Source organism: Lepidochelys olivacea (assembly GCF_965140295.1).
Source record: "Lepidochelys olivacea isolate rLepOli2 genome assembly, chromosome: 16".
NCBI classification, from domain to species: domain Eukaryota; kingdom Metazoa; phylum Chordata; order Testudines; family Cheloniidae; genus Lepidochelys; species Lepidochelys olivacea.
In genome coordinates, this window is record NC_140426.1 from 18773509 (window position 1) to 18794812 (window position 21304).

General features: G+C 49.2%; 1 protein-coding gene across 7 annotated transcripts; it reads right to left on the minus strand.

Moving 5' to 3' along the window:
- Positions 1-241: 241 nt before the first annotated feature.
- GBGT1 (globoside alpha-1,3-N-acetylgalactosaminyltransferase 1 (FORS blood group)) lies at positions 242-17262 on the minus strand. Of its 7 annotated transcripts, none has more exons than XM_084649654.1 (8): positions 17198-17262; positions 13862-14182; positions 10717-10789; positions 10128-10190; positions 7628-7678; positions 7493-7528; positions 4206-4340; positions 242-2038 (listed from the first exon to the last, which is right to left on the minus strand). In XM_084649654.1, exons 3-8 carry the CDS (start codon positions 10782-10784, stop codon positions 1354-1356), a joined length of 1038 nt encoding a protein of 345 aa, XP_084505780.1. In that variant the 5' UTR covers positions 10785-10789; positions 13862-14182; positions 17198-17262; the 3' UTR covers positions 242-1353. The 7 variants fall into 7 exon arrangements, with proteins under 7 accessions (XP_084505780.1, XP_084505779.1, XP_084505781.1 ...); XM_084649653.1 differs by having other exon boundaries at positions 17132-17239; XM_084649655.1 differs by lacking the exon at positions 13862-14182 and having other exon boundaries at positions 17198-17246.
- Between the last annotated feature and the right edge of the window lie 4042 nt (positions 17263-21304).

Consider the following 21304-nt stretch of genomic DNA (forward strand, 5'->3'; position numbering starts at 1 on the left):
TTTCTCTTCTGGTTCCAGAGGAAGAGTCGGGTTCTGAGGCTCCCAGTACCCAGATCAGCTTCTCCTTGTTCTCATGCCAAACAAATAGTAACCTCGGCCCACCTCGCACCTCCACTCCCCCTCCTCTGACTGTCACGTCAAGGTTATTCAGCTGGAGCAGGGAGCCCCAGAGTAGAACTTGCCATTTCACTGCAGTATTTCATTAATAAGACAAAGTGAAATTAACCCATTTGCTACAAAACACATTAGGTGTTACTGTTACTCCCAGCAACCCAGCAGCTTCTAGCCAATTTATTTCACAGAGCTTAGGAACGCTGGAATGGACTGAATAGTGGGATGCGCCTGGACACCTCAATGCCAAATTTTCTTTATCAGAGAAGACTGAATGATCCACAGAGAGATATGAACCATTGAAAAGGTTCAGAGGTTGGCTTTGGTTGAGATATGCATGCAGACATTCAGATGCTGGCCTGATTTGTATCTGATCTGTTCAGATCTCTTGGGTCTGCAAAACTGGGCAGGATATGAGGAACATAGAAAATGCCAGACAGGGTAAGATCATTTTTCTGTCTAGTTGAGTATCCTGTCTCTGACAGTGGCTGGAACGAGCTGCTTCAGAGGAAGGTGCAATAAACCCTGTGGGAGGCAGCTAGAGAAAAACCTTCTTCCAGGAAAAGCTTCCTCAGGACCCCAATCATTGGAGGTTGGTTTATGCCCTGCACTATGAGGGTTTATATTTCTTCCTTGTTTAGTCTTTTAATTTTTTTACCACAATTGTGAATATTCTCCTTATCCAGATTAATGTGCAATCTTTTTTTGAATCCTGCTAAATTCTTGGTCTCAGCAATGACTTGTGGCAATGAGTTCCCCAGGCTAATTACGAGTTGAGCCTTGCTTCTGGAGCGTGAAAATCATCATGAAAGTTAACAGCACCTTTCCATTCAGGGCTGAGGTTTGACAGGACTGATTGTCATTTTATTGCCCAGGCTCAGACCAAACTACAATTTGGGTTTTTTTCTTTTAAACCAGCACACAGGGGATTCTAAGCTTTGGTATTGCTTGGCAAAAGGCCACCATCCAGGCCCTGGCAGCCTCCCAGTTTTACAGGGAAGAGGAATCAAGTAGCTCAAGGAGTCACCATCACTAAGGCATCATCACACCATTCTCAACAAGTACCTTACACCATCCCTGAGCTGAAAGAACCACCTGCCCTTCCCAGTGCCAGCTCCACAATCCATCCACAGAGGGGAGCCGAAACACTGACTGGGACACATCCTGCACTGGCAGCAGATCAAGGGCCTGATTGCATGGCAAAAAAGAGAGGGCTAGATACCTCCAAGAGGGCCTGACACATCAGTCCCGTATCTCCTTGTAGTCCTTATCCACCGTGGAAAAGCGTATCAGGCGCACCTCAGGCGGCTTGGGCTTGGTGTCATCCCACACGTACTCCGGGGAGAGGAGCTTTGAGGGCTTGTGGGAAAAGAAGTGCCTATTGAGGTGGCTCTCCTCCTGCCAGGTCGCCATGATCCCGTTGGCTTTGTCCGTCAGGATGGTCATGTGGCAGGCCCTGGTAAACTCGTACACCTGCTTGACCAGCCCGCCGAAGACGGCCCCTGCATAGTAGAAGTCCCCCTGGCTGTCAGGGATGAAGGCAGCGGAAGAGCTCCTCCTCTCATAAGGGAACTGGCTGCGAGGGACATTGTAGTACCCAGGGTGTATGGCTGCTACCATCTCACCCAAAGTCTCCGCCCCCCATGGGTTGTGAAACACCATGTCGATGTCCAGGCAGAAGAGGTAGTTCACCTCCTGGTGGCTCACCTCTGCGATGTGCCTGTTTATTGCCTCCATCCTGCGCATGGAAATCTCCTGCCAGTGAGAGTATTTTTTGATGGGGACAATGCTGAGGCTCCGGCCGGGCTGCAGCTGGACTCTGGGGATCACCTGGGGGTCGTTGGTAAAGATGTAGTACTTCACTCGATAGCCTTTCATGAAGAGCTTCTCCGCCGAAGCCACGAAGCGGCCCACAAATGTGGTGTACCTGTGCAGACACAAAGGCATTGATGCATAGCACCATGGAGGAGAGGGGCCGTGGCCCAGGTTACTGGGGGTCTATAGTACACTAGGATGTGGTAGGAAGAGTTTTGCCTAGATACTGCTCTAACGATGGGCACATCACAGGTGCAATGGGTTGGAATAGCGCTACATTAGATGAGGGCAGAGAGACACTAAAGAACATGCCTTGGCCGGTCAACTACCTGAAATGAACTAGAAATCCCACATGTCCCAGCTCTCGCTAGTCTCACAGAGAACCTGGGATGGACTTTCAAAATTGCTGACTGTGCTTCTCTGTGGCCTTACAGCTCATGTGGCCCTTTAGGATACGTCCACATGACAGTCAGAGGTGTGACTGCAGCATGTGTAGACGTACCCGAGCAAGCTTTGATCTAGCTAGCTCAGGTCCCAACAGCAGCGAAGCTGTGGCAGCCTGGGCTGCAGCATGCACTAGCCAGCCAAGAAGCCAGGCTCCTTGGCGGGCGTGTACGCAGGCGGCTGGCCTACGCTGCAGCCTGGGTTCCACCGCTTCACGGCTATTAGCACCCGAGCTAGCTCAGCTGGGTCTACACGTGCGGCAATCGCACCTCCGTTGCGCTGTACACATCATCAGTCTGATCCGTGTGGGTGTAAATGATCACACGGGGCAGCGGTGACTCACGCTCCTGGCTTAGCGCACGCAGCAGGTCTTTCCATCACAGAAGGGGTCTCTTCTCAGACTGTCTAATGATCACCCATGTGGTTCCAGTTTGGCAGATGGGGCAAGTCCCTGGGGAGTCATTTGACTTACACTCAGCATCAAAACCACACGTTTAATTTAAAGTCTGACGGACATTGCGTCTCCTGTTCCTGGGATTCTCTAAAATTGCGGGTTGATGGCTGGCAAGGTAGGTTATTGCATGCCAGCCTCTGGAGATGATCACGTCTGAGTTCGATTATACCAGCGAACGGAGTTTGGTGGTCTTGGCCTACTCACTGGTGGATACTTATCTATGTAATAAAACCAGCCTTCCTGCCAGGCCTTGTCTACTCTAGAAGACTTTACCAAGTATAGGAATACCCATATGCTACACTGGCAAAGCGCTTCCAGTGTGGACGCAGCTATGCCGGCAAATACCGGTATCGTAACCCCCCCGGAGTGAAACAAGCTCTACTAGTATAAGGTCGGCTTTGCCCATAGCGCTGCGTCTTCATCGGGGCTTTTGCCAGCACAGTGCTGTCAGTCAGGGCTCACACCTCTTGCCTGACTGAGGCCACAGCTGCGCTTCGGGCACTTCAGTGGCATGACGATAGCTCTGTAACTGTGCCACTGTAGCGCCGAAGTGTAGATGCTTCCTACAGTGATGGAAGGGGTGTTTCCATCGGTGCAGGTCATCCAGCTCCCCGAGCAGCTGTAGCTAAGGTGATGGAAGACCTAGCCAGGGGTTAGGCTGGCATAGCTACAGCGCTTGGAGGAGTGATTCATGCCAACCTAACTTTTAAGTAAAGACCAGGCCTGACGTAGCTAGGCCAGCAGGAGCCGGTGGCTTGGATGCCAGAGGAGGTGTGGCACTGGACTAGCACCGGTGTTACTCAGCACAGCAGGGCTGATAGGCAGCAATAGAACCTACTTGAGCTATTGGGAGGCAGCATGGTCTAGTGGCTAGAACACTGGCCGAGGTCTCCAGAAACCTGGGTTGTGTCACTAGCCTGCTGGGCGACCTTGGGCAAGTCATTTCCCCACTCTAGGCCTCCGTTTGCCCATCTGTAAAAGGGGGCTAAAGGTGTAAAGCATAAAGTCGTTGGTGATCTACTGATGCCAAGTGCAATACAAGAGCAAGGGATGATGATGCCTATTTCTAGCTGATTCCACCAGGCCAGGCTCTAACCAGTGTCATTGCTACCAACAGGTTACAAGGCCCTTACTCTTACAGAGGGGAAACTTGAGCAGACGTAAAAGGTTGTTCCTGACCCCAGCTCTCTAGCCTGTGCAAGTCTGGTCTCTCTTCTCTGAGCAACTCCTTTAATTCCACCTTTGCCCTCCTCTTGCTCTCACTGCCCCCCACCTAGTCCTCTGTGGGAGGACCAACACTGGGGACAATGCTGGCTGGGGAGCTTTGGGAGGACGCAAACCTTTTGCCTCACGAACCAGAGCCGTTGTGCGACTCACTTACTTGCCAACGGCAAAGGCTGTCACCCCTATGGTGAGGTTCAGTGGCTTGTAGGCACTGTCCAAGAGTTCGGAGTTGAAAATTCCTTCCCAAACAATGGGGGCCAGCCAAGGCGTGAGAGTCAGCACGTCCTGGCGCCTGAAGGAAGACGAGAAGGGCAGTAAACAAAACGAAACAGTCCCCTTTGGTCTGAGCCCAGTACGGCTGTGAAAGAGATGCTGGATAATGCATGTGTGAAGTCAATAGTTAACCCTTCAAGTTCCATTGTACATGAAACATGCCAGGCTCCCCCATTGGAAATTTTCCCTCACGGCAGCCTGGAGGCTTCATAACTAAGGCTTCGATTTAGTCACGGGTGTTTTTAGTAAAAGTCACGGACAGTAAACAAAAATTCATGGCCCATGACCTGTCCATGATTTGTACTGTTTACCCATAACTAAAACTTGGGCTGGGGCCCTCAGTGCTCGGGGGGCGGGGGGCGGTCTGTGGGGAGGGGACCATGGGTGCTGTGGGGAGTGGCCTGGGACCTCTGCTGGTGCTGGGTGGTACGGGGACAGCGTGTGACCCGGGACCCCAGCTGGTGCTGGGCAGGGAGGGGCTTGGTGGGGCTGATAGGCTCCCTACCCAGCTCCGTGTGTCCCTGCAGCTCCTAGGGAGAGGGAAGTCCAGGGGGGCTCCATGCACTGCCCCCGCCGAGCTCCGGTTCTGCAGCTCCCATTACCTGGGAACCACAGCCAATGGAAGCTGCGGGAGCAGTGCCTGCAAGCAGGGACAGCGTGCAGAGCCCCCTGGCTCCTCTGCCTAGGTCAGGAGTTGCGGGGTCATGCCGGCCGCTTCCAAGGAGCCTTCCCCCGCCCCCCCAGTAACCACCGCCCTGCACCCCCACCCCTAATCTACAGCTGCTGCTGGCCCAGGGGTGCCTGAGTATTCGGGCAGCCCCTGAGCCAGCCGCAAAAGTCACAGAAAGTCACAGAATCCGTGACTTCTGTGACAGACACGCAGCCTTATTCATAACTATATGATTCTCTCCAGCTACTTCCATCACCTCATTGCAGGAGGCCTCAGAGCAAGATAAAGCAGGCTCTGAATTTCTGCTCCTAGGGTGAAATCCAGTCCTGTGCAGAGGGGCTAGCAAAAGGTCCATGCTCCACTTACATCCTACTTAAGCCCATGGGATCTCTGCACAGGGCCACTGAACTCCACATAGGGGGAGGCCACGCATACCCTCCTTATATCTGTTGCAGGCCTATACGGGTAGCTGCATATGGATTTAAAATATATGCAAAATTATTAAAATTAAACAAAACTGTCTTTTCATAACCATGGCAACGGGGCAATCTGTGGTATGGCACTGCATTATCCCAGCCTGGAAATGTAGTTTTCATATGTTGGATCATAGCTAATGTTTTTAATATCTGGTCCAGCATTCGGACATGTAACAAAGCTAAGGGAAATCCATACCCTCTTTCACCTGCACAGTGTAAGCATCTCATGCACACGTAACAGAGGCCTGTTATTCCTGACCACAGTCCACTGAATGCATCCGATGAAGTGAGCTTATGCTCAAATAAATTGGTTAGTCTCTAAGGTGCCACAAGTCCTCCTTTTCTTTTTGCGAATACAGACGAACACGGCTGCTACTCTGAAACCTGACCACAGTAGTTCACTCACATTTTATCCTTCTTCCTATACGAAGGGCTGTTTGCAAGGGCTCTGGAGTGTTTTATGAGGTATGTTTTATGATGCTTGCCTGACCCTGAGATTTGTTGCTGAGACTTAGCAGAAGCCTTGTTTGGCCACGTTTTGGGACTATGCCAATATGCAGCTGTCTTCCCGACCCCACCTTCCAACCCAGATCCCCTAAGGCCACAGAGGGCATGTAAGCTAGGTTCAAGGAACCAGGGGAATAGCTTGGTGGCCCAACATTGTATTGCATCGTAGCTCAGCTGCAGCAGATTCAGTCAGATTGGACACAATGTTTGGTGAGCCTTGAGTGTGACTTCCTTGTACATTAGGGAAGTCTGATATATTGAGACAAAAATAAATTCAGGAACTGATGGGGGAGAAAGACTAGAATTTGGTTTTGTATGTAGAAAACACATTAATTTAACCAAGATCTTCTCTTTCCAGATCAGTTATCTGAGGTCTTATTTTTGGACACCCTGGGAGTAAGTTTATCCCTTGTATCCAATTTCCTCTCCTTACAAAGGGCTTCACTGGATCTCTCTGGGTGACTCATCCTCCATGGTATTTATACACTCAGCGAAGCATATGCAACCACTAATTAGCTCTCCCCGGAAACATTTCACACAAAAAGCTGCCATAAAATACCACACAATGGGCCTGATTCTCCTCTCACTTACACCAATATAGGGTGACCAGACAGCAAGTGTGAAAAATCGGGATAGGGAGTGCAGGGTAATAGGAGCCTATATAAGAAAAAGACCCCAAAATCGGGACTGTACCTATAAAATCAGGACATCTGGTCACCCTACACCAATATAACTCCATTGACTTCACTGCAGTTATTTTCAATTTACACCAGCGTGAGTGAGAGGAGAATTAGGCCCCATGTGTCCTAGCAAAACAGAAACGAGATGCAAACATGGATGGATAGACACACGTTAGGTGTTAAAATGGTGGCTAATGAAGGGAACTTGTTAGAGGCGTCAGACACACTGCTCCTGTTGGGCCCACTCCTGCAAAGGTGCTGAGCATGCTCAGCTCCCTGCTGAAGCCAGGGGAAGATTAGTGACTGCACTTTTCTCTCTGGTAAGTCATCACTATGGAAAAGCATTGCAAGGATCCTTCCAAATCCTAATGATGCACCCAAAGGGAACTGAAACTGCCTCTCTTGGGGTTTTATACCGTTGGCCATCACCATAGCATCTGCTCACCTAATTAGGCATTCCTCATTGGCTAATGGGGGAGGATTAAAAGAGAATGAGGCCGAAGACACCAAACACCAAAATATTTGGAAGATAATACATCAGCCTGGGGATGAGACACAGCTACCCATTAGTCTTCATGAGGCTGTATTCTGTTACCGTTACTCCTGTTGAGTAGTATCTTTCTCCACAAGCAGTCTCATTGACTTCAATTGGCCTACTCATAGAGTAAGGTGCTGTTCAGTGTGATTAAGCGTTTTGCAATCTGACCCGTCATCTTAAAGGGTCCAATCCTGACAGACCCCGGGCGCCCCGAATTGAAGTCAGTGGTGCTATTCGCATCAGTTGTTGGGGGTGGGGAGGGGGTGTCGCAGAATCAGACTGTCCTGGGAGGAGACTTACTTCTGATCCAGTAATCTGGGCTGAGGATAAAATAGCCTGCAAAGGAGAACAAACATCCACTGAATAATGGAGGACTAGGCCTGGAGGAGAGGAAAAGCATTTAAAAGGGGAGACATTACAAAGATTGGTGCTTACTGGGGGAAAAGCTGGACAGGCTTCTCTTCTGCATATTGTAGTTTCATGGAGCTGCATAAGAAGAAGGAAAGAGGGAAAGGTCTGTACATTCTCCTTGACACAAGGGGGCAGGTCAGTTTCAGGATTGGTCCTTGCACCAAATACTCCTCAAAGCACAGGCCCTGGTTGCTCCTACCGCACAAGCTGCATTGCCTGGCAGGGGCTGCATGCATTGCCTCCCTAGGTAAAGCTTTAAGAGCTGTTAGAGAAACCAGTCCTTTAAAATGGCACCTCGCCACACAACCCCATGGGGTGGGAGAGACTGGGGGCTTTCGGGGAGTCCTTTACACCTCCCAGATTCCCTGGGGGAATCAGGAGAAGGCTAGAGCCTCAGGGCAATAAGCCAATGGAATACACGCTAGCAAGGGATTGTCAGCATGCACTGCACTTTGTTGGCTCTGTACCCAGTGGGGCACCGCCCCCCCCACTACTGGAGGAATTTTTAGCTGGGGAGAGATGGGGTTTGCGATGTAGAGGGAGGAGAGTTGGGCCAGGGAATCTGAGCCTGATTCACGTGCAGTCACACGTATACAAGTGTCCCCCTGAAGCCCCTTGGAATGCAAGCAGGAGTGCTACTCAGCAGGGCTAAGGCTTCCATTCCCACCTGCTGACCAAAGGACATTTGTCCTCCTCTTAGCCCCGCAACGCCAGAACAATGACAGGGGAGCGAATACTGGCTTCTCCTCTGACCAATAACACTGTTTGACACCAAAGTTCCAGTTCTTCGTTGCTGGTGAGAACTCAAGGGGCACCAGCTTTGTTTACAGATCCCAGCAGCACTGGGCAGCGACACAAAATTAAAGCTAAATTCTAACCTGTAACGGAGGGAAGACAAAACAGAAAACTCTAGATTCCGATCAGTGGACTGTCGGGGAGCTGCAGGAGATTTCCACTGGCCACAGGACCCGCAGAGGGCCGATGTAGACAGCCCTCCGCTACCCCTACCCCACTGCAGGCTCTGTCATAGGGAGCAGGCACGTCTGTTTTGTCTTAGAAGGTTAGAATTTAGCTTTGATCTTGTGTCGCTGCAGCTGCCCAGAACACGGGCGCAGGAGGGCAGCTGATAGCCACCTTTACCCTGACTTCTCCCACATAGGCGCTAAACTGCTCCGGAGAGGCAGCGCAGAACCTGGCCCTATATTTCTGAGAACTGACACGTCACTTCTTAACCGCATCATCCCTGGGCGAGCACAGCTTTCAGTGCAGTGTGGTCAGCACTTTGCATTGCTGCAGCCAGTATCAAGCCTATTGAGAAAAGCAGCCTGGCGGGATTTCCAGCATCGCTAAGCCACACATTCACAGCCTACTTGGAGTTCATTACCTGAAGGCTTAGCCGAGATGCCCTCGGTCAGATTTCCTTCCACCGCCTGCTGCACTGGATTTGTTTAAAGATAACTTGGGCAGTTGCTGAGCTCACACAGCAGGGTGGTGCTGTTGGTAGCCATTCAGAACGGCTTGATTTCTGTATCCCAAATTGCTTTGCAGAGCCAAATAACATGGTTATGGAGTAGGTGTGGCACCTTAGAGACTAACAAATTTATAAGTTTTCGTGAGCTACAGCTCACTTCATCGGATGCATTCAGTGGAAAAACTGAATGCATCCGATGAAGTGAGCTGTAGCTCATGAAAGCTTATAAATTTGTGAGTCTCTAAGGTGCCACAAGTACTCCTTTTCTTTTTGCGGATAGAGACTAACATGGCTGCTACTCTGAAACCTATGGTTATGGAGTGTAACAAAAATACTAGAGGGAAAGAGGGAGATGAGGAACTCCAGGTGAGGGAGCCACAGAGTGATTGCATGCAGCTCTCTGTGCTTTTATTAAACTATGAACATATGACCTGTTAAAGAAAGAAGAGGGAAGGGAGCATTCCATCAGCTGGAACAGATTCCAGGATAAAATGGCTTTCAGAGGCATATGCATCTTAATGGACAGTGAATGTTTCAAGCTGAGTATATTGAGAAGCAACCCGAAACGTCTAGATTCTTATTCTCCCTACAGAATGTTGTGTTTCCCATTTCTAAGTAATGGAATCTTTAACAAGAACAATAGACCGTGACATGGAGTGGGGAATGATATTGTCTAACACCACTGACTAAGATCCTATGGTTACTTAGGTGTTAGGCCCAGATTCACAAAGGTATTGAGGCCCCTAACTTGCATTGAAATCAATGGAAGTAAGTGGTCCTAATACTTGTGAGGATCTGGGCCTAAGCTCTTTAGGACAGGGGCCATCTTTTTGTTCTGTGTTTGTATAGCGCCTAGCACAAAGGGGCCTGGCTCCAAGATTAGGACTTCTAAGCACTGCAGCGATGTAGATAACAAATAATAATAATCATCCAGTCACCACGGAAAAGGACCAGGAACTAGGCGATCTCAGTTCTAGTCCCACCTCAGCCAAGACACAGTGTGTGACTTTAGGCAAGTCATCATTTCAGCTCGGTCTCAAACTGGATACTTACAAGATTTCTGGGCAAGGAAGGTAGTGTGGAAGGTAGTGGACTGGCCCATTCCAGACGGTCATCCTGTAAGTAACAGGAGAAAGCATTAAAAGGTAGGAAGACATTTTCCAGCACTTGTCAGGATTTTCAAAGGTTTTCTCAGAATCCTACACAGAGCCTGAGACGGCCTGCTAGGTTATCTAGCCAATTCACCAGCGGATGCAGAATACAGTGATATACAACCTCTGTGAACATTTTTGGACTATAATTTACTGCTGGTCATATGCGAAAGGGCACCATGAACGGCTGATGTCCAATAGGCTCCAACTTTAAAGTAAAGGAGTCGTATTATTATTATTTACATCAAAGTGTTTTACAGACTGCAAACCATGTAAATATATAGGGCTCCCTTCACCACTGGTGACAGACAGCCACCCCTGGAATGGTGCAGAACAGCCATTAGTATAGGGCCAGAAATACATGCAAAGTATAAATAGTAACAATAAAGTCTCCTTCCAAGTGGTTTGTGATGCATCACTAGCAGTGTTTGCCTGTGAGCATTCCTCGAGTATGAGTCAGTGGGTAAGTAAGGCCAGCAGTAGATACTCACCAGATAAATATGGGAATGAGGATCAGGCAGAGTATGAGAACAGATTTCACCACTTTCCAGCAAGTCATTTCTCCTAAAGTGAAGCAAAAAAAAGACAAATTTCCATTCGCAGCAGTTCTCAATCGGCCATGGACAAAAGATGAGGCACTAGTCTTCGAACTGGGTATAAAGATCCCACAGCAAGGGACACACAGGGAAGCATGAAATGCTATGTGGCTCATTTTATCTCACAGTTTTAATTCCTCCTCTTGCGCATGCGGGAATCCAGCAGGGGTTGGATTGCAACAGTCTGAGAGCCCAGCTAGTCTCTACAGCTGTCTTCCCAAGCTGCATCAGAGAAACCTCACTATGGCCACAATGCCCTGGCTAGTTATACTGTAATAGACTATTGTGGCCACATCCACCCTAATTGAATTGGCCTCATTAGCACTGACCCCCCACTTGATAAAGCAACTCCCATCTTTTCATGTGCTGTATATTTACATATAAGCTGCTCTAAGGTGCCACAAGGACTCCTTGTAGTTTTTCCTGATCACAGTGGCTCATTTGGTTATGTCCCGAAGCCTGGAGGTTGATAGCCCTCCTAATTTTATCCTAACCTGCGTGAAGCCACTTGTTCAGATAAAGCTATAATCTCTTTTTGAGGTTTAGTAAGCTGCTGGACTCAGTGATATCAGAGGGTAGGTACAGTTAATGTAGTCATCACTGTAGAATATAGATACCAGCCTCCACGGGCTAATAATTGCCCAAGACAGAAAGATCCCAGCATATGTGCATATGAGATGAAGGCAAATTGGGATCTGCCATAGTCAAGGTAACACCCTGTAATATGGAACAGATGCGAGCCATAATATAGACTAGATAATAATGGATCTCTATTTCAGGGTGGTCTCTGTAGCCCTGACACAACCCTGAGTCACACCTTAAACAGCTGGAAGGTCTGATAAGGGGCAACACAAGGCAATTCCCTCCTGCCTGGCAGCCCAGCGTGTTGCTCTCAGCTCCCAGCTCCTGCTGGTGCAAAGAACCAGCAGCTGCTCCAGACAATCAACATTTTAAATCACCAGGGGCCCCTGAGCAATTGCCCCTTTTCCCTCATTGGCAGGCCTGTACACAGGACTTCCGTGTGCTGCCCCCCTCTACTAGACAGTGTGCACCCGGTGAGCATTGGCAGTTCCTTAACATGGGTGCCAGGTTTATACGATTGTGTGTGAGGCCCAGAGATCAGGGAACAGAGACCCCAGCAGGGATGTAAGGGGCGGAGCCCCCTCAAGTCTGGTCCACACAAACTGGATCGAACTGAGGTGCTAAACCTGGCTACAGTCCTGGCCTGGTGGGTGGGTAAGTGACTGTCGCTCCCACCCAGGATCTGGTAGAAATGTGGATGGGACCAAAGTGATTCCTTTAAAACAACACCCACATTTCAAAGAGGATGCCTCATGCAGACAGATGGGAACCCTGCCGCTCCCTGTCCCCACCCCTAGTCAGTTCTCTTTCAGGGTGACAGAGAGGCAAATATAGCAGCAAACTCCTCCTTTAGAGGCTTCCCTGGAAGTACCCCGCCACTGAGGCCCCAAAGGAGCCAGCAGCCCTACCCAGGCCCGCATTACAGATCTGCCCCCAAGAGCAGCATGTGCTGGGACTTGCAGCATTCGGCTCGATCTGCTGTACCCTCCCCAGGTGGCCTCTAGCAACCCCATCCCAAGACATCCCTCTGGGTCAATCCAAAAGGCACCCTACAGTGCAGGTTAGGGTTGCCAACTTTCTAATGGCACAAAACCGAACACCCCTGCCCCGCCCCTTCACTGAGGCCCTGCCATCACTCGCTCCATCCCCCCCCCCCCCTGTCGCTCGCTCTCCCCCACCCTCACTCACTTCCACTTGGCTGGGGCAGGGGTGTGGGACAGGGTGAGGGGTCCCGGCGGCGCTTACCACAGCTTCCAGGAAGCAGCTGCCAGGTCTCTGCAGCCTCTAGGCGCATGGGCGGACAGGGAGGCTCCTTGTGCTGCTCTCGTGCCTGAAGGCGCTGTCCCTGCAGCTCCCATTGGTTACGGTTCCTGGCCAATGGGAGCTGCGGAGCCGACACTCAGGACTGGGCAGCGTATGGAGCCTCCCTGGCCACCCATGTGCCTATGGGCTGCTGGGACCTGGTGGCCACTTCCGGGAGCTGCATGGATCTAGGACAGGCAGGGAACCTGCCTTAGCCCCGCTGTGTCGCTGACCAGACTTTTAACGGCCCAGTCGGTGGTGCCAACCGGACCCACTGGGGTCCCTTTTCGACCGGGCGTTCTGGTCAAAAACTGGACATCTGGCAACATTGGTGCAAGTGGAGCTGCACCACGTTACAGGGTGGAGAGTCCCCATCATGTAGCTGGGAGAAGTTAGGGATGCAAGCCATGGGGGAACAATGGAGGGATAATACTGGGGGACTAGAGCCTGGACATGGGATAGGGATGGGGACCAGGACTCGGGGGAGACCAGGACACAGAGGACAGATGGGGTGGGGTTCAGGATGTAGTGAGGGGCAAACAGGATAGGGAGAGGCTAGGAAAATGGGGCAGAGAGCAGATCCTGGGGCAGATGGGGTTGGGGAATAGGACACAGGGGGTAGATGGAGCAGGACACTAGATAAGGCAGCTGATGGCATGGGAAGGGCAGGAGGGACCAGCTCAAAGTGCTTTAATGAACCGTTGATTTGCATCAGCAGGGTACACACAGACAGCTAGTGCCTGGTGGGTAACATCCCAACTTGCTGATGAATCTGCTGCCCCAGACAGCTGCCTAGCTAGTCTGTGCCTAGAGCGGTCTCTGCTGGGGACTGCCCTTTAGCTGTAAACAGTGCTTGGATATCACCTGCCCACACAGCACTGGAGAATGTACCACGGGGATCCATCCTGCGTGGGCCCAGGGGAGGGTGGGCAATGCACTACATGGACTCCTTAGTATTTCCCCATTTCTAATTTCACTCCTACAGAATGGAGAACAGAAAGCAAATGAAGTTTCTTTATTATCACACGCACATTTCCATGGTGCCCATAGTATCTGGACTGGAGGAGTTAGTGCTTGCCAAGAAATGAAGAAAGATCAGGGCAGCCTGACATTTAAAATCCTAATAGAGTCACGTTTGGCAATTCCGGACTCTTACCTGAGTGTTCTGCAGATCCCCAAGTAGGAGCTCAGCCAGATTTTCTAGCAGCCCTTCCCTCCTTGCCGTTCTCCTGTGCTCAGACCTGCCTCTCCTGATTACAGCGCTAAGAGAGCAGGAAGTGCTGCTGCATTGCAGCTGTGATTGTTTCCAGGGACTGCAGTCCAGCCAGAATGTCTAGTGGAGGAATAACAACTGCGCACTGGTAAACACTCAGCCCAGGATTAGTCTTGGCATAAGAGGTCTCATCTCCAGAGCAACAATTTTCCTCCTGTTCCGTGTTTTAACGTCGTTCTGGGAAATGATGACAGACCGACAGCCCTGGAGAATGAAGCACTATATGTATCCAGGGCCTACCCAATGTAAAGATTTTTACTATTGTTCCATTAAGCTATTGTACGAGGGGAGCAGAGGGAGGGTGGCAGAGACATGCAGCAGGCAGTCAGAGAGCATAGGCAAAGGTGCTGGGTACAAAGCTTGAATACATGTTTTTTTAAATGGTTATAGCGCTAGGTTTTTGGCTGGCTCTTATGCAGCCAGGCAGGGGAGTAAGGGGAGTATGGCTGGGTAAGACCTGCCTGGATTGTAGCTCCAGGTTTGCTGGTAGGGAGCTCAAGGGGAGGGGGAGGAAGCAAGGACTGTGTGCCCTGCCTCCCTCCAAAAATGGGCAGGTGGGCATACAGGGGCAGAACAATACCTCCCCAGGCCCATTCACAGAGCTGACTGCAGCTGGGGGCTGGAGAAGTTGTAGCAGACGGTTTACCTCCCAGACCCAGCGCAAGAGGCGAGCATCAGGAGATTTGTGCCTAATAGGGGTGTCTCTGAAGCTATTTCTGGGGCAGTGCAGCTTGCAGGCTGGCCCTTGCTCAGGCAAGCCCATAATGATAACAGCAGGGCCCTGTTGCGGTTCAGTGATGAGACAGAACACAGCTTTATGCAAGCAAACAGGCTGGTCAGCGGAGATGGGCTGTTCTGCCCCCCCTGCCTTCCACCTTCTCCTTTTATTATATTTCTCCCCCTAAGCATTACACACTGCTACACAAAGGAATGTATGACGTTGATTCATATGCTTAGTTACCATCCTCTATCTACTACAATCCTGGTTCTCAGGCCTTGAGCCCAGGCTAAAGAAACCTCCCACAGTTGCTGTCCAAACAATCAAGTTCTCAGGGTTCATATCTAGCCCTTGTCCTTGGATAGAGCAATGTGTGCATTGCTCCTAGGAAACAGTCAGGGTGTGCCCCGCCTGCTTCCAGGTGGAATAGCTAGACATTAACCCTTCAAGGGCCCAATCCTGCAAACACTACAGGGCATAATGCTCAGCACTGCCAGGAGCCCAGTGCAGTGTTGCCAACTCATGCAATTTTATAACGAGTCTTGTGTTTTTCTGCAAGCCTCAGCTCCTGGAGCTCTGTGATGAGGTGGGAATCTCAGCTTGCATGTTTTTAAAAAAGTAAGTTGTCTCTCTTGATTGCAAAGAAAGCTTGCAAACATGACCCCCCTAACAGCTCCAATACCAGAAGGCAAATCAAAAGCCTCAAAAAGTGTTATTTTTGAGCCAATCTCATGATTTTGGGTGGGGGGGGTCCTAAGTCATTATTTTTGAACCTTCAGGGTTGGTAATATTGCAAGGAAATATTCCTGCAGTAAGGTACTACACAGTGAATGTGGGCAGGAGGGGCCCAGTCAGGCTCTTAGATAGTACAACCAAAAGGCACTGAACCATAGAATCATAGACCTGGAAGGGACCTCAAGAGGTCATCTAGTCTAGTCCCCTGCACTCAAGGTAGGACTAAGTATTATCTAGATCACCCCGAAAGGTGTTTGTCCAACCTGCTCTTAAAAATCCTCAATGATGGAGATGCCACAACCTCCCTAGGCAATTTATTCCATTGCTTAACCACCCTGACAGTTCGGAAGTTTTGCCTAATGTCCAGCCTAAACCTCCCTTTCTGCAATTTAAGCCCGTTGCTTCTTGTCCTATCCTCAGCAGTTAAGAAGAACAATTCTTCTCCCTTCTCCTTGTAACAACCTTTTATGTACTTGAAAACTGATATCAAGACCCCTCTGAGTCTTCTCTTCTCCAGACTAAACAAACCCAATTTTTTCAATCTTCCCTCATAGGCCATGTTTTCTAGACCTTTCATCATTTTTGTTGCTCTTCTCTGGACTTGCTCCAATTTGTCCTCATCTTTTCGGAAATGTGGCACCCAGAACTGGACACAATACTCCAGTTGAGGCCGTATCAGCGCAGAGTAGAGCAGAAGAATTACTTCTTGTGTCTTATTTACAACACTCCTGCTAATACATCCCAGAATGATGTTTGTTTTTTTTGCAACAGCGTTACACTGTTGACTCATATTTACCTTCTGATCCACTATGACCCCCAGATCCCTTTCTGCAGTACTCCTTCCTAGGCAGTCATTTCCCATTTTGTATGTGTGCAATTGATTGTTGCCTCCTAAGTGGAGTAGTTTGCATTTGTCCTTATTGAATTTCTTCCTATTTACTTCAGACCATTTCTCCAGATCAATCTGAATTTTAATCCTATCCTCCAAGGCACTTGCAACCCCTCCCAGCTTGGTATCATCCGCAAACTTTATAAGTGTGCTCTCTATGCTATTATCTAAATCATTGATGAAGATATTGAACAGAACCGGACCCAGAACCCATCCCTGTGGGACCCCACTCATTATGTCCTTCCAGCATGACCGTTGTCAAGGCTGATTCCCCACTCTGGCACTTCGAGTACAGAAGGTGGGGGCCTGCAAGTATTCTAAAAATTAATACTTGTATTAAATTCCAGGCTTGTATTAAACTCCCAAAGTTCCAGCTTTTCTCTGAACTTGGCTTCATAAATGCTGCCACCACCCAAGTGAAAAACTGCCTCTTGCAAATCCTGGAAAAACTCACTTGGGAAGTTTTTCCTGAGGCCCCTCGGCTTTCCCCCCCCCTCCCTTGGGGAAGCCGAGAAAGAAAACAAACAAAAGGGAAACCCAGCTGTTGCCACCAGCTAATTGAAAAACATATGCACACACCTTTTAAGACACAAAATCAATCATGTTCTTAAAAAAGGTAAATTTAAAAAAAAAAGAAGAAGAAAGGAAACACATCTGGCAAATCAAGCTATTGCTAGATCTTATAGAGCGACTGAAAAGGGGTTAAACACCAGGAATGGCTCCCTGGGGTTCAGCTTAATGTTACAAAAGAAAACAAAAATACCTGAGCTTAGCACAGAGGAAGTCTACAAGGCAAAATAAAGAAACAAACCTGAATTTATCTAAACATTGCCTGTCCCAGTGAATCCTTCTAGGTATGGAAGATGATTTTTCATACCTGGTCCAAACTTTACACAGCATTCCTGCTGCTCCTGTCTCTTCAGCCAAGAGAGAACAACAAAGAGACAAAGGGAAAGCTTTTTTCCTCTTTTTAAAAAGTTCTAGCCTTCCCATTGGCTCTTTTGGTCAGGTGCCCATTCCCTTTCCTTTACCTGAGGGACTTTTTTTTTTTTAAAGCCTTTACAGGTAAAGCAAGCAGAGAACAGACATCAAGAGGGACTTTATAGCTAACTGGCTGGCTGGGTGTCCATAAAAGAGAGCTACCCCCCAACCCCTTCATTTAGCACAACTGTGAACCACTGATAACTACTCTCTTAGAACAATTTTCCAACCAATTATGCACCCACCTTATAGTAGCTCCATCTAGGTTGTATTTCCCTAGTTTGTTTATGAGATGGTCATGCGAGACAGTATCAAAAACCTTACTAAAGTCGAGATATACCACATCTTCTGCTTCCCCTCTATCCACAAGTCTTGTTACCCTGTCAAAGAAAGCTATCAGGTTGGTTTGACACGATTTGTTCTTGACAAATCTATGCTGACTGTTACTTATAACCTCATTATCTTCTAGGTGTTTCCAAATTGATTGCTTAATTATTTGCTCCATTATCTTTCGGGGTACAGAAGTTAAGCTGACTGGTCTGTAATTCCCCAGGTTGTCCTTATTTCCCTTTTTATAGATGGCACTATATTTTCCCTTTTCCAGTCTTCTGGAATGTCTCCCGTCTTCCATGACTTTTCAAAGGTAATTGCTAATGGCTCAGATATCTCCTCAGTCAGCTCCTTAAGTATTCTAGGATGCATTTTGTCAGGCCCTGGTGATTTGAAGACATCTAACTTGTCTAAGTAATTTTTGACTTGACTGAAACAACCATGTTTCATACTAACAGAGACGACTTGCATTTATTGGCGTGCCTCTGATGAAAACGTCCTTCCGACTCTCTGAGCGCTGTGTATAATTATCATAACACATAGCACTGGCTGGACCAGAGAGGCCTTCCTGCCCATCCACTCCAAAGCCTTATGATGAGCTCTAAGGCACATGGTGCTTTACGTTAGACAAAGTCTGCTAACCAAAAAGGTGACCCTCCCCCCAAATAAGAACAAAGAGTTCAGTGGCACCTTAAAGATTAACAGGTTTATTTGAGCATAAGCTTTCGTGGGTAAAAACCCCACTTCTTCAGATGCATGGCATGACAAGTACAGCTGCAGACATAAATATACTGACACATGAAGAGAAGGGAGTTACCTCACAAGTGGAGAACCAGTGTTGACAGGGCCAATTCAGTCAGGGGGGATGTAGTCCACTCCCAATAATAGATGAGGAGGTGTCAATTCCAGGACAGGCAAAGCTGCTTCTGTAATGAGCCAGACACTCCCAGTCCCTATTCAAGCCCAAATTAATGGTGTTAAATTTGCAAATTAATTTTAGTTCTGCTGTTTTTCTCTTTGAAGTCTGTTTCTGAAGTTTTTTTGTTCAAGTACAGCTACTTTCAAATCTGTTCTAGAATGTCCAGGAAGATTGAAGTGTTCTCCTACTGGCTTTTGTATGTTACCATTCCTGATGTCCAATTTGCGTCCATTTATTCTTTTACATAGGGACTGTCCGGTTTGGCCAATGTACATGGCAGACGGGCATTGCTGGCACATGATGGCGTATATCACATTAGTAGGTGTGCAGGTGAGTGAGCCCCTGATGGTGTGGCCGATGCAGTTGGGTCCTCTGACGGTGTCGCTAGAGTAGATTTGGGGACAGAGTAGGCAACGAGGTTTGCTACAGGGATAGGTTCCTGGGTTAGTGTTTCTGGGGTGTGGTGTGTAGTTGCTGGTGAGTATTTGCTTCAGGTTGGAGGGCTGTCTGTAAGCGAGGACTGGCCTGTCTCCCAAGATCTGGGAGAGTAAGGGATCGTTTTCCAGGATAGGTCCCTTCGAAAACATACCTGGCATTGACTGGCCACGCAAAAAGGGTCTGCAATTCAAAGCTCTCCATTAGCCTGGGCGTGCATGAACAAACAAACACTCGATATTACATGTGATGTGCCGAATGTCCCCTGAGGATGAGAGAATCAACAGCATCTGCCACTGCCGGGGAGCCCATTTCATAACCACATCAGTGCTAACAATGGCAGCCTCCTAAGTCTTGGATCAAGTGGCAGAAAATTGCCATAGGGAATACCTATAAAATCTAAGGAGAGAGAGTACTGCAAAACACAGGCCAAAACTCATTTGCCTGCTTTATAGCAACCAGCATTTACAGTGAGTGTGACGCCAGCTCTTGCCAAGGCTTTCGGCCTCAGCAGAGCACTGACAAATTCATTGCTGGAAACCAGTCTGTTTCACTTGTGTTAACATGAGTAAAATGGGTATTGGACTTTTTACGAAGGCTGCGAGTCTGTCACAGAGGTCACAGATTCCATGACTTTCCATGACTTCTGCAGCAGCTGGTCCTGGCTTAGGGGCTGCCTGAGCAGGGCAGCCCCTGGGCCAGCAGTTTGGGTGTATGGGAGGGGGCTTAAGACTAGGGGCAGGGGATTGGAGCATGCAGGGGGGTGCTTACCTCGGGGTGGGAGGCTCCCACTGGCATGGTCCTGCAGCTCCTAAGCGGCGGAGGGGTCGGGGGGTCAATGGGAACTGTGGCAGCCAGCGCTTGTGCCCCTCCGCCACCTAGGAGTTGCAGGGACATGGAACCAGGTAGGGAGCCCCTGCCAGGCCCGTTAACACTCCACCTACCCAGCACCAGCAGGGTCCTGGGCCACCTCCCCCAGCACCCACAGCCCCCTGCTCAAGTTTTAGTCACAGATATTTTTAGTAAAAGTCATGGACAGGTCAGGGGCTGTTAATTTTTGTTTGACTTTTACAAAAAATACCCATGACAAAAATGTAGCCTAACAATATGTTTAGTGTGTAGGCTTTATGAAATGCTTGTAAGTTGCTGCATGCATTAATCTTATAATTTCTTTATCACATGCTATAAGGTAATATTTAAGGTTTTGATTTGTAACTGTAAAAATATTTGCTGTGAAACTGCAAACTCAGTCAGGAGGGATCCTTTCCTGCCCATCAAGCAGACCTATCAAAACTGAATGGACCATTGTGGGACATCACCATGCAAAGATTTTGCTAATTGCTCCTTCAGTCCATGAAGAGGCTCCCTGCAAAAAGGCTCGTCCCATCATCTTGACTTCTGGAAGAAGGAAATTAAAATAGCTGACAAGACATTTTTGCATGTCTTTTGCTATTTGGACGCTCACAGGGCTGGAGCTACGAAACAGAAGCAGAGATCCCCAGTGTCAACCTGGGTTAGACCAAAAGGTTATTCAGAGCTGACAGATTACTACAACTCTGTCACCTTTTGAAACCATACACTGTAACCCATTTGTGTATAATATGCTTGCCTGCTTTAACCTTGTAATAATGCTCTCATTTTTTTCTTAATTAATAAACCCTTAGGTAATTTACTATAGGATTGGCTACAGGCGTTGTCTTTGGTGTGAGATCAACGTAAGTGGGGTAAGTGACTGGTCTCTTGGGAACTGGGAGCAACCTGAATATTTTGCAATCTTTGGTGTATAGCAGTGGTCACCAACCAGTAGATCGCGATCGACTGGTTGACCCTGGAGCCTCTAACAGTCAGTGCGATCTCCAGCTGCTAAAAGTCCAGTGGCACAGTGGGGCTAAGGCAGGCTCCCTGCCTGCCTTGGCGCTGTGCCGCTCCTGGAAGCAACAAGCATGCCCCTGGGTGGGAGGGAAGGGGTTTCTGTGTGCTGCTCCTGCCTGCAAGCACTGGGAATGGGGAACTGCGGCCAATGGGAGCTGTGGGGACGGTGCCTACAAGGAGGGGCAGCGCACAGAGCCAAATGCTCACCCCCCACTCCGGGCTACAGGGATGTACTCCAGGAGTGGCATGGGGCCGGGGCAGGCAGGGAGCCTGCCTTAGCCCCACTGTACCACTGACCAGGAGCCGCCCGAGGTAAGTGCCGCCGAGCGGGAGCACGCACCCCTCCTGCACACCAACCCCCAGCCCCTCCCGGAGCCCCCTTCCAGAGCCAGAATCACATACCCCCTCCAGCACCCCAACCCCTTGCCCCAGCCCTGAACCCCCTCC

What these genes read in the sequence shown, in the direction of transcription:
- GBGT1 (XM_084649651.1), bottom strand. Translation starts at nt 10,937, where the DNA reads ATGAGCCACATAGCATTTCATGCTTCCCTGTGTGTCCCTTGCTGTGGG. An exon ending in CTCATTCCCATATTTATCTG is followed by an intron (nt 10,191 to 10,716) that starts GTGAGTATCTAC and finishes TGTTACTTACAG; the next exon opens with GATGACCGTCTGGAATGGGC. An exon ending in CTTCCTTGCCCAGAAATCTT is followed by an intron (nt 7,679 to 10,127) that starts GTAAGTATCCAG and finishes CTTCTTATGCAG; the next exon opens with CTCCATGAAACTACAATATG.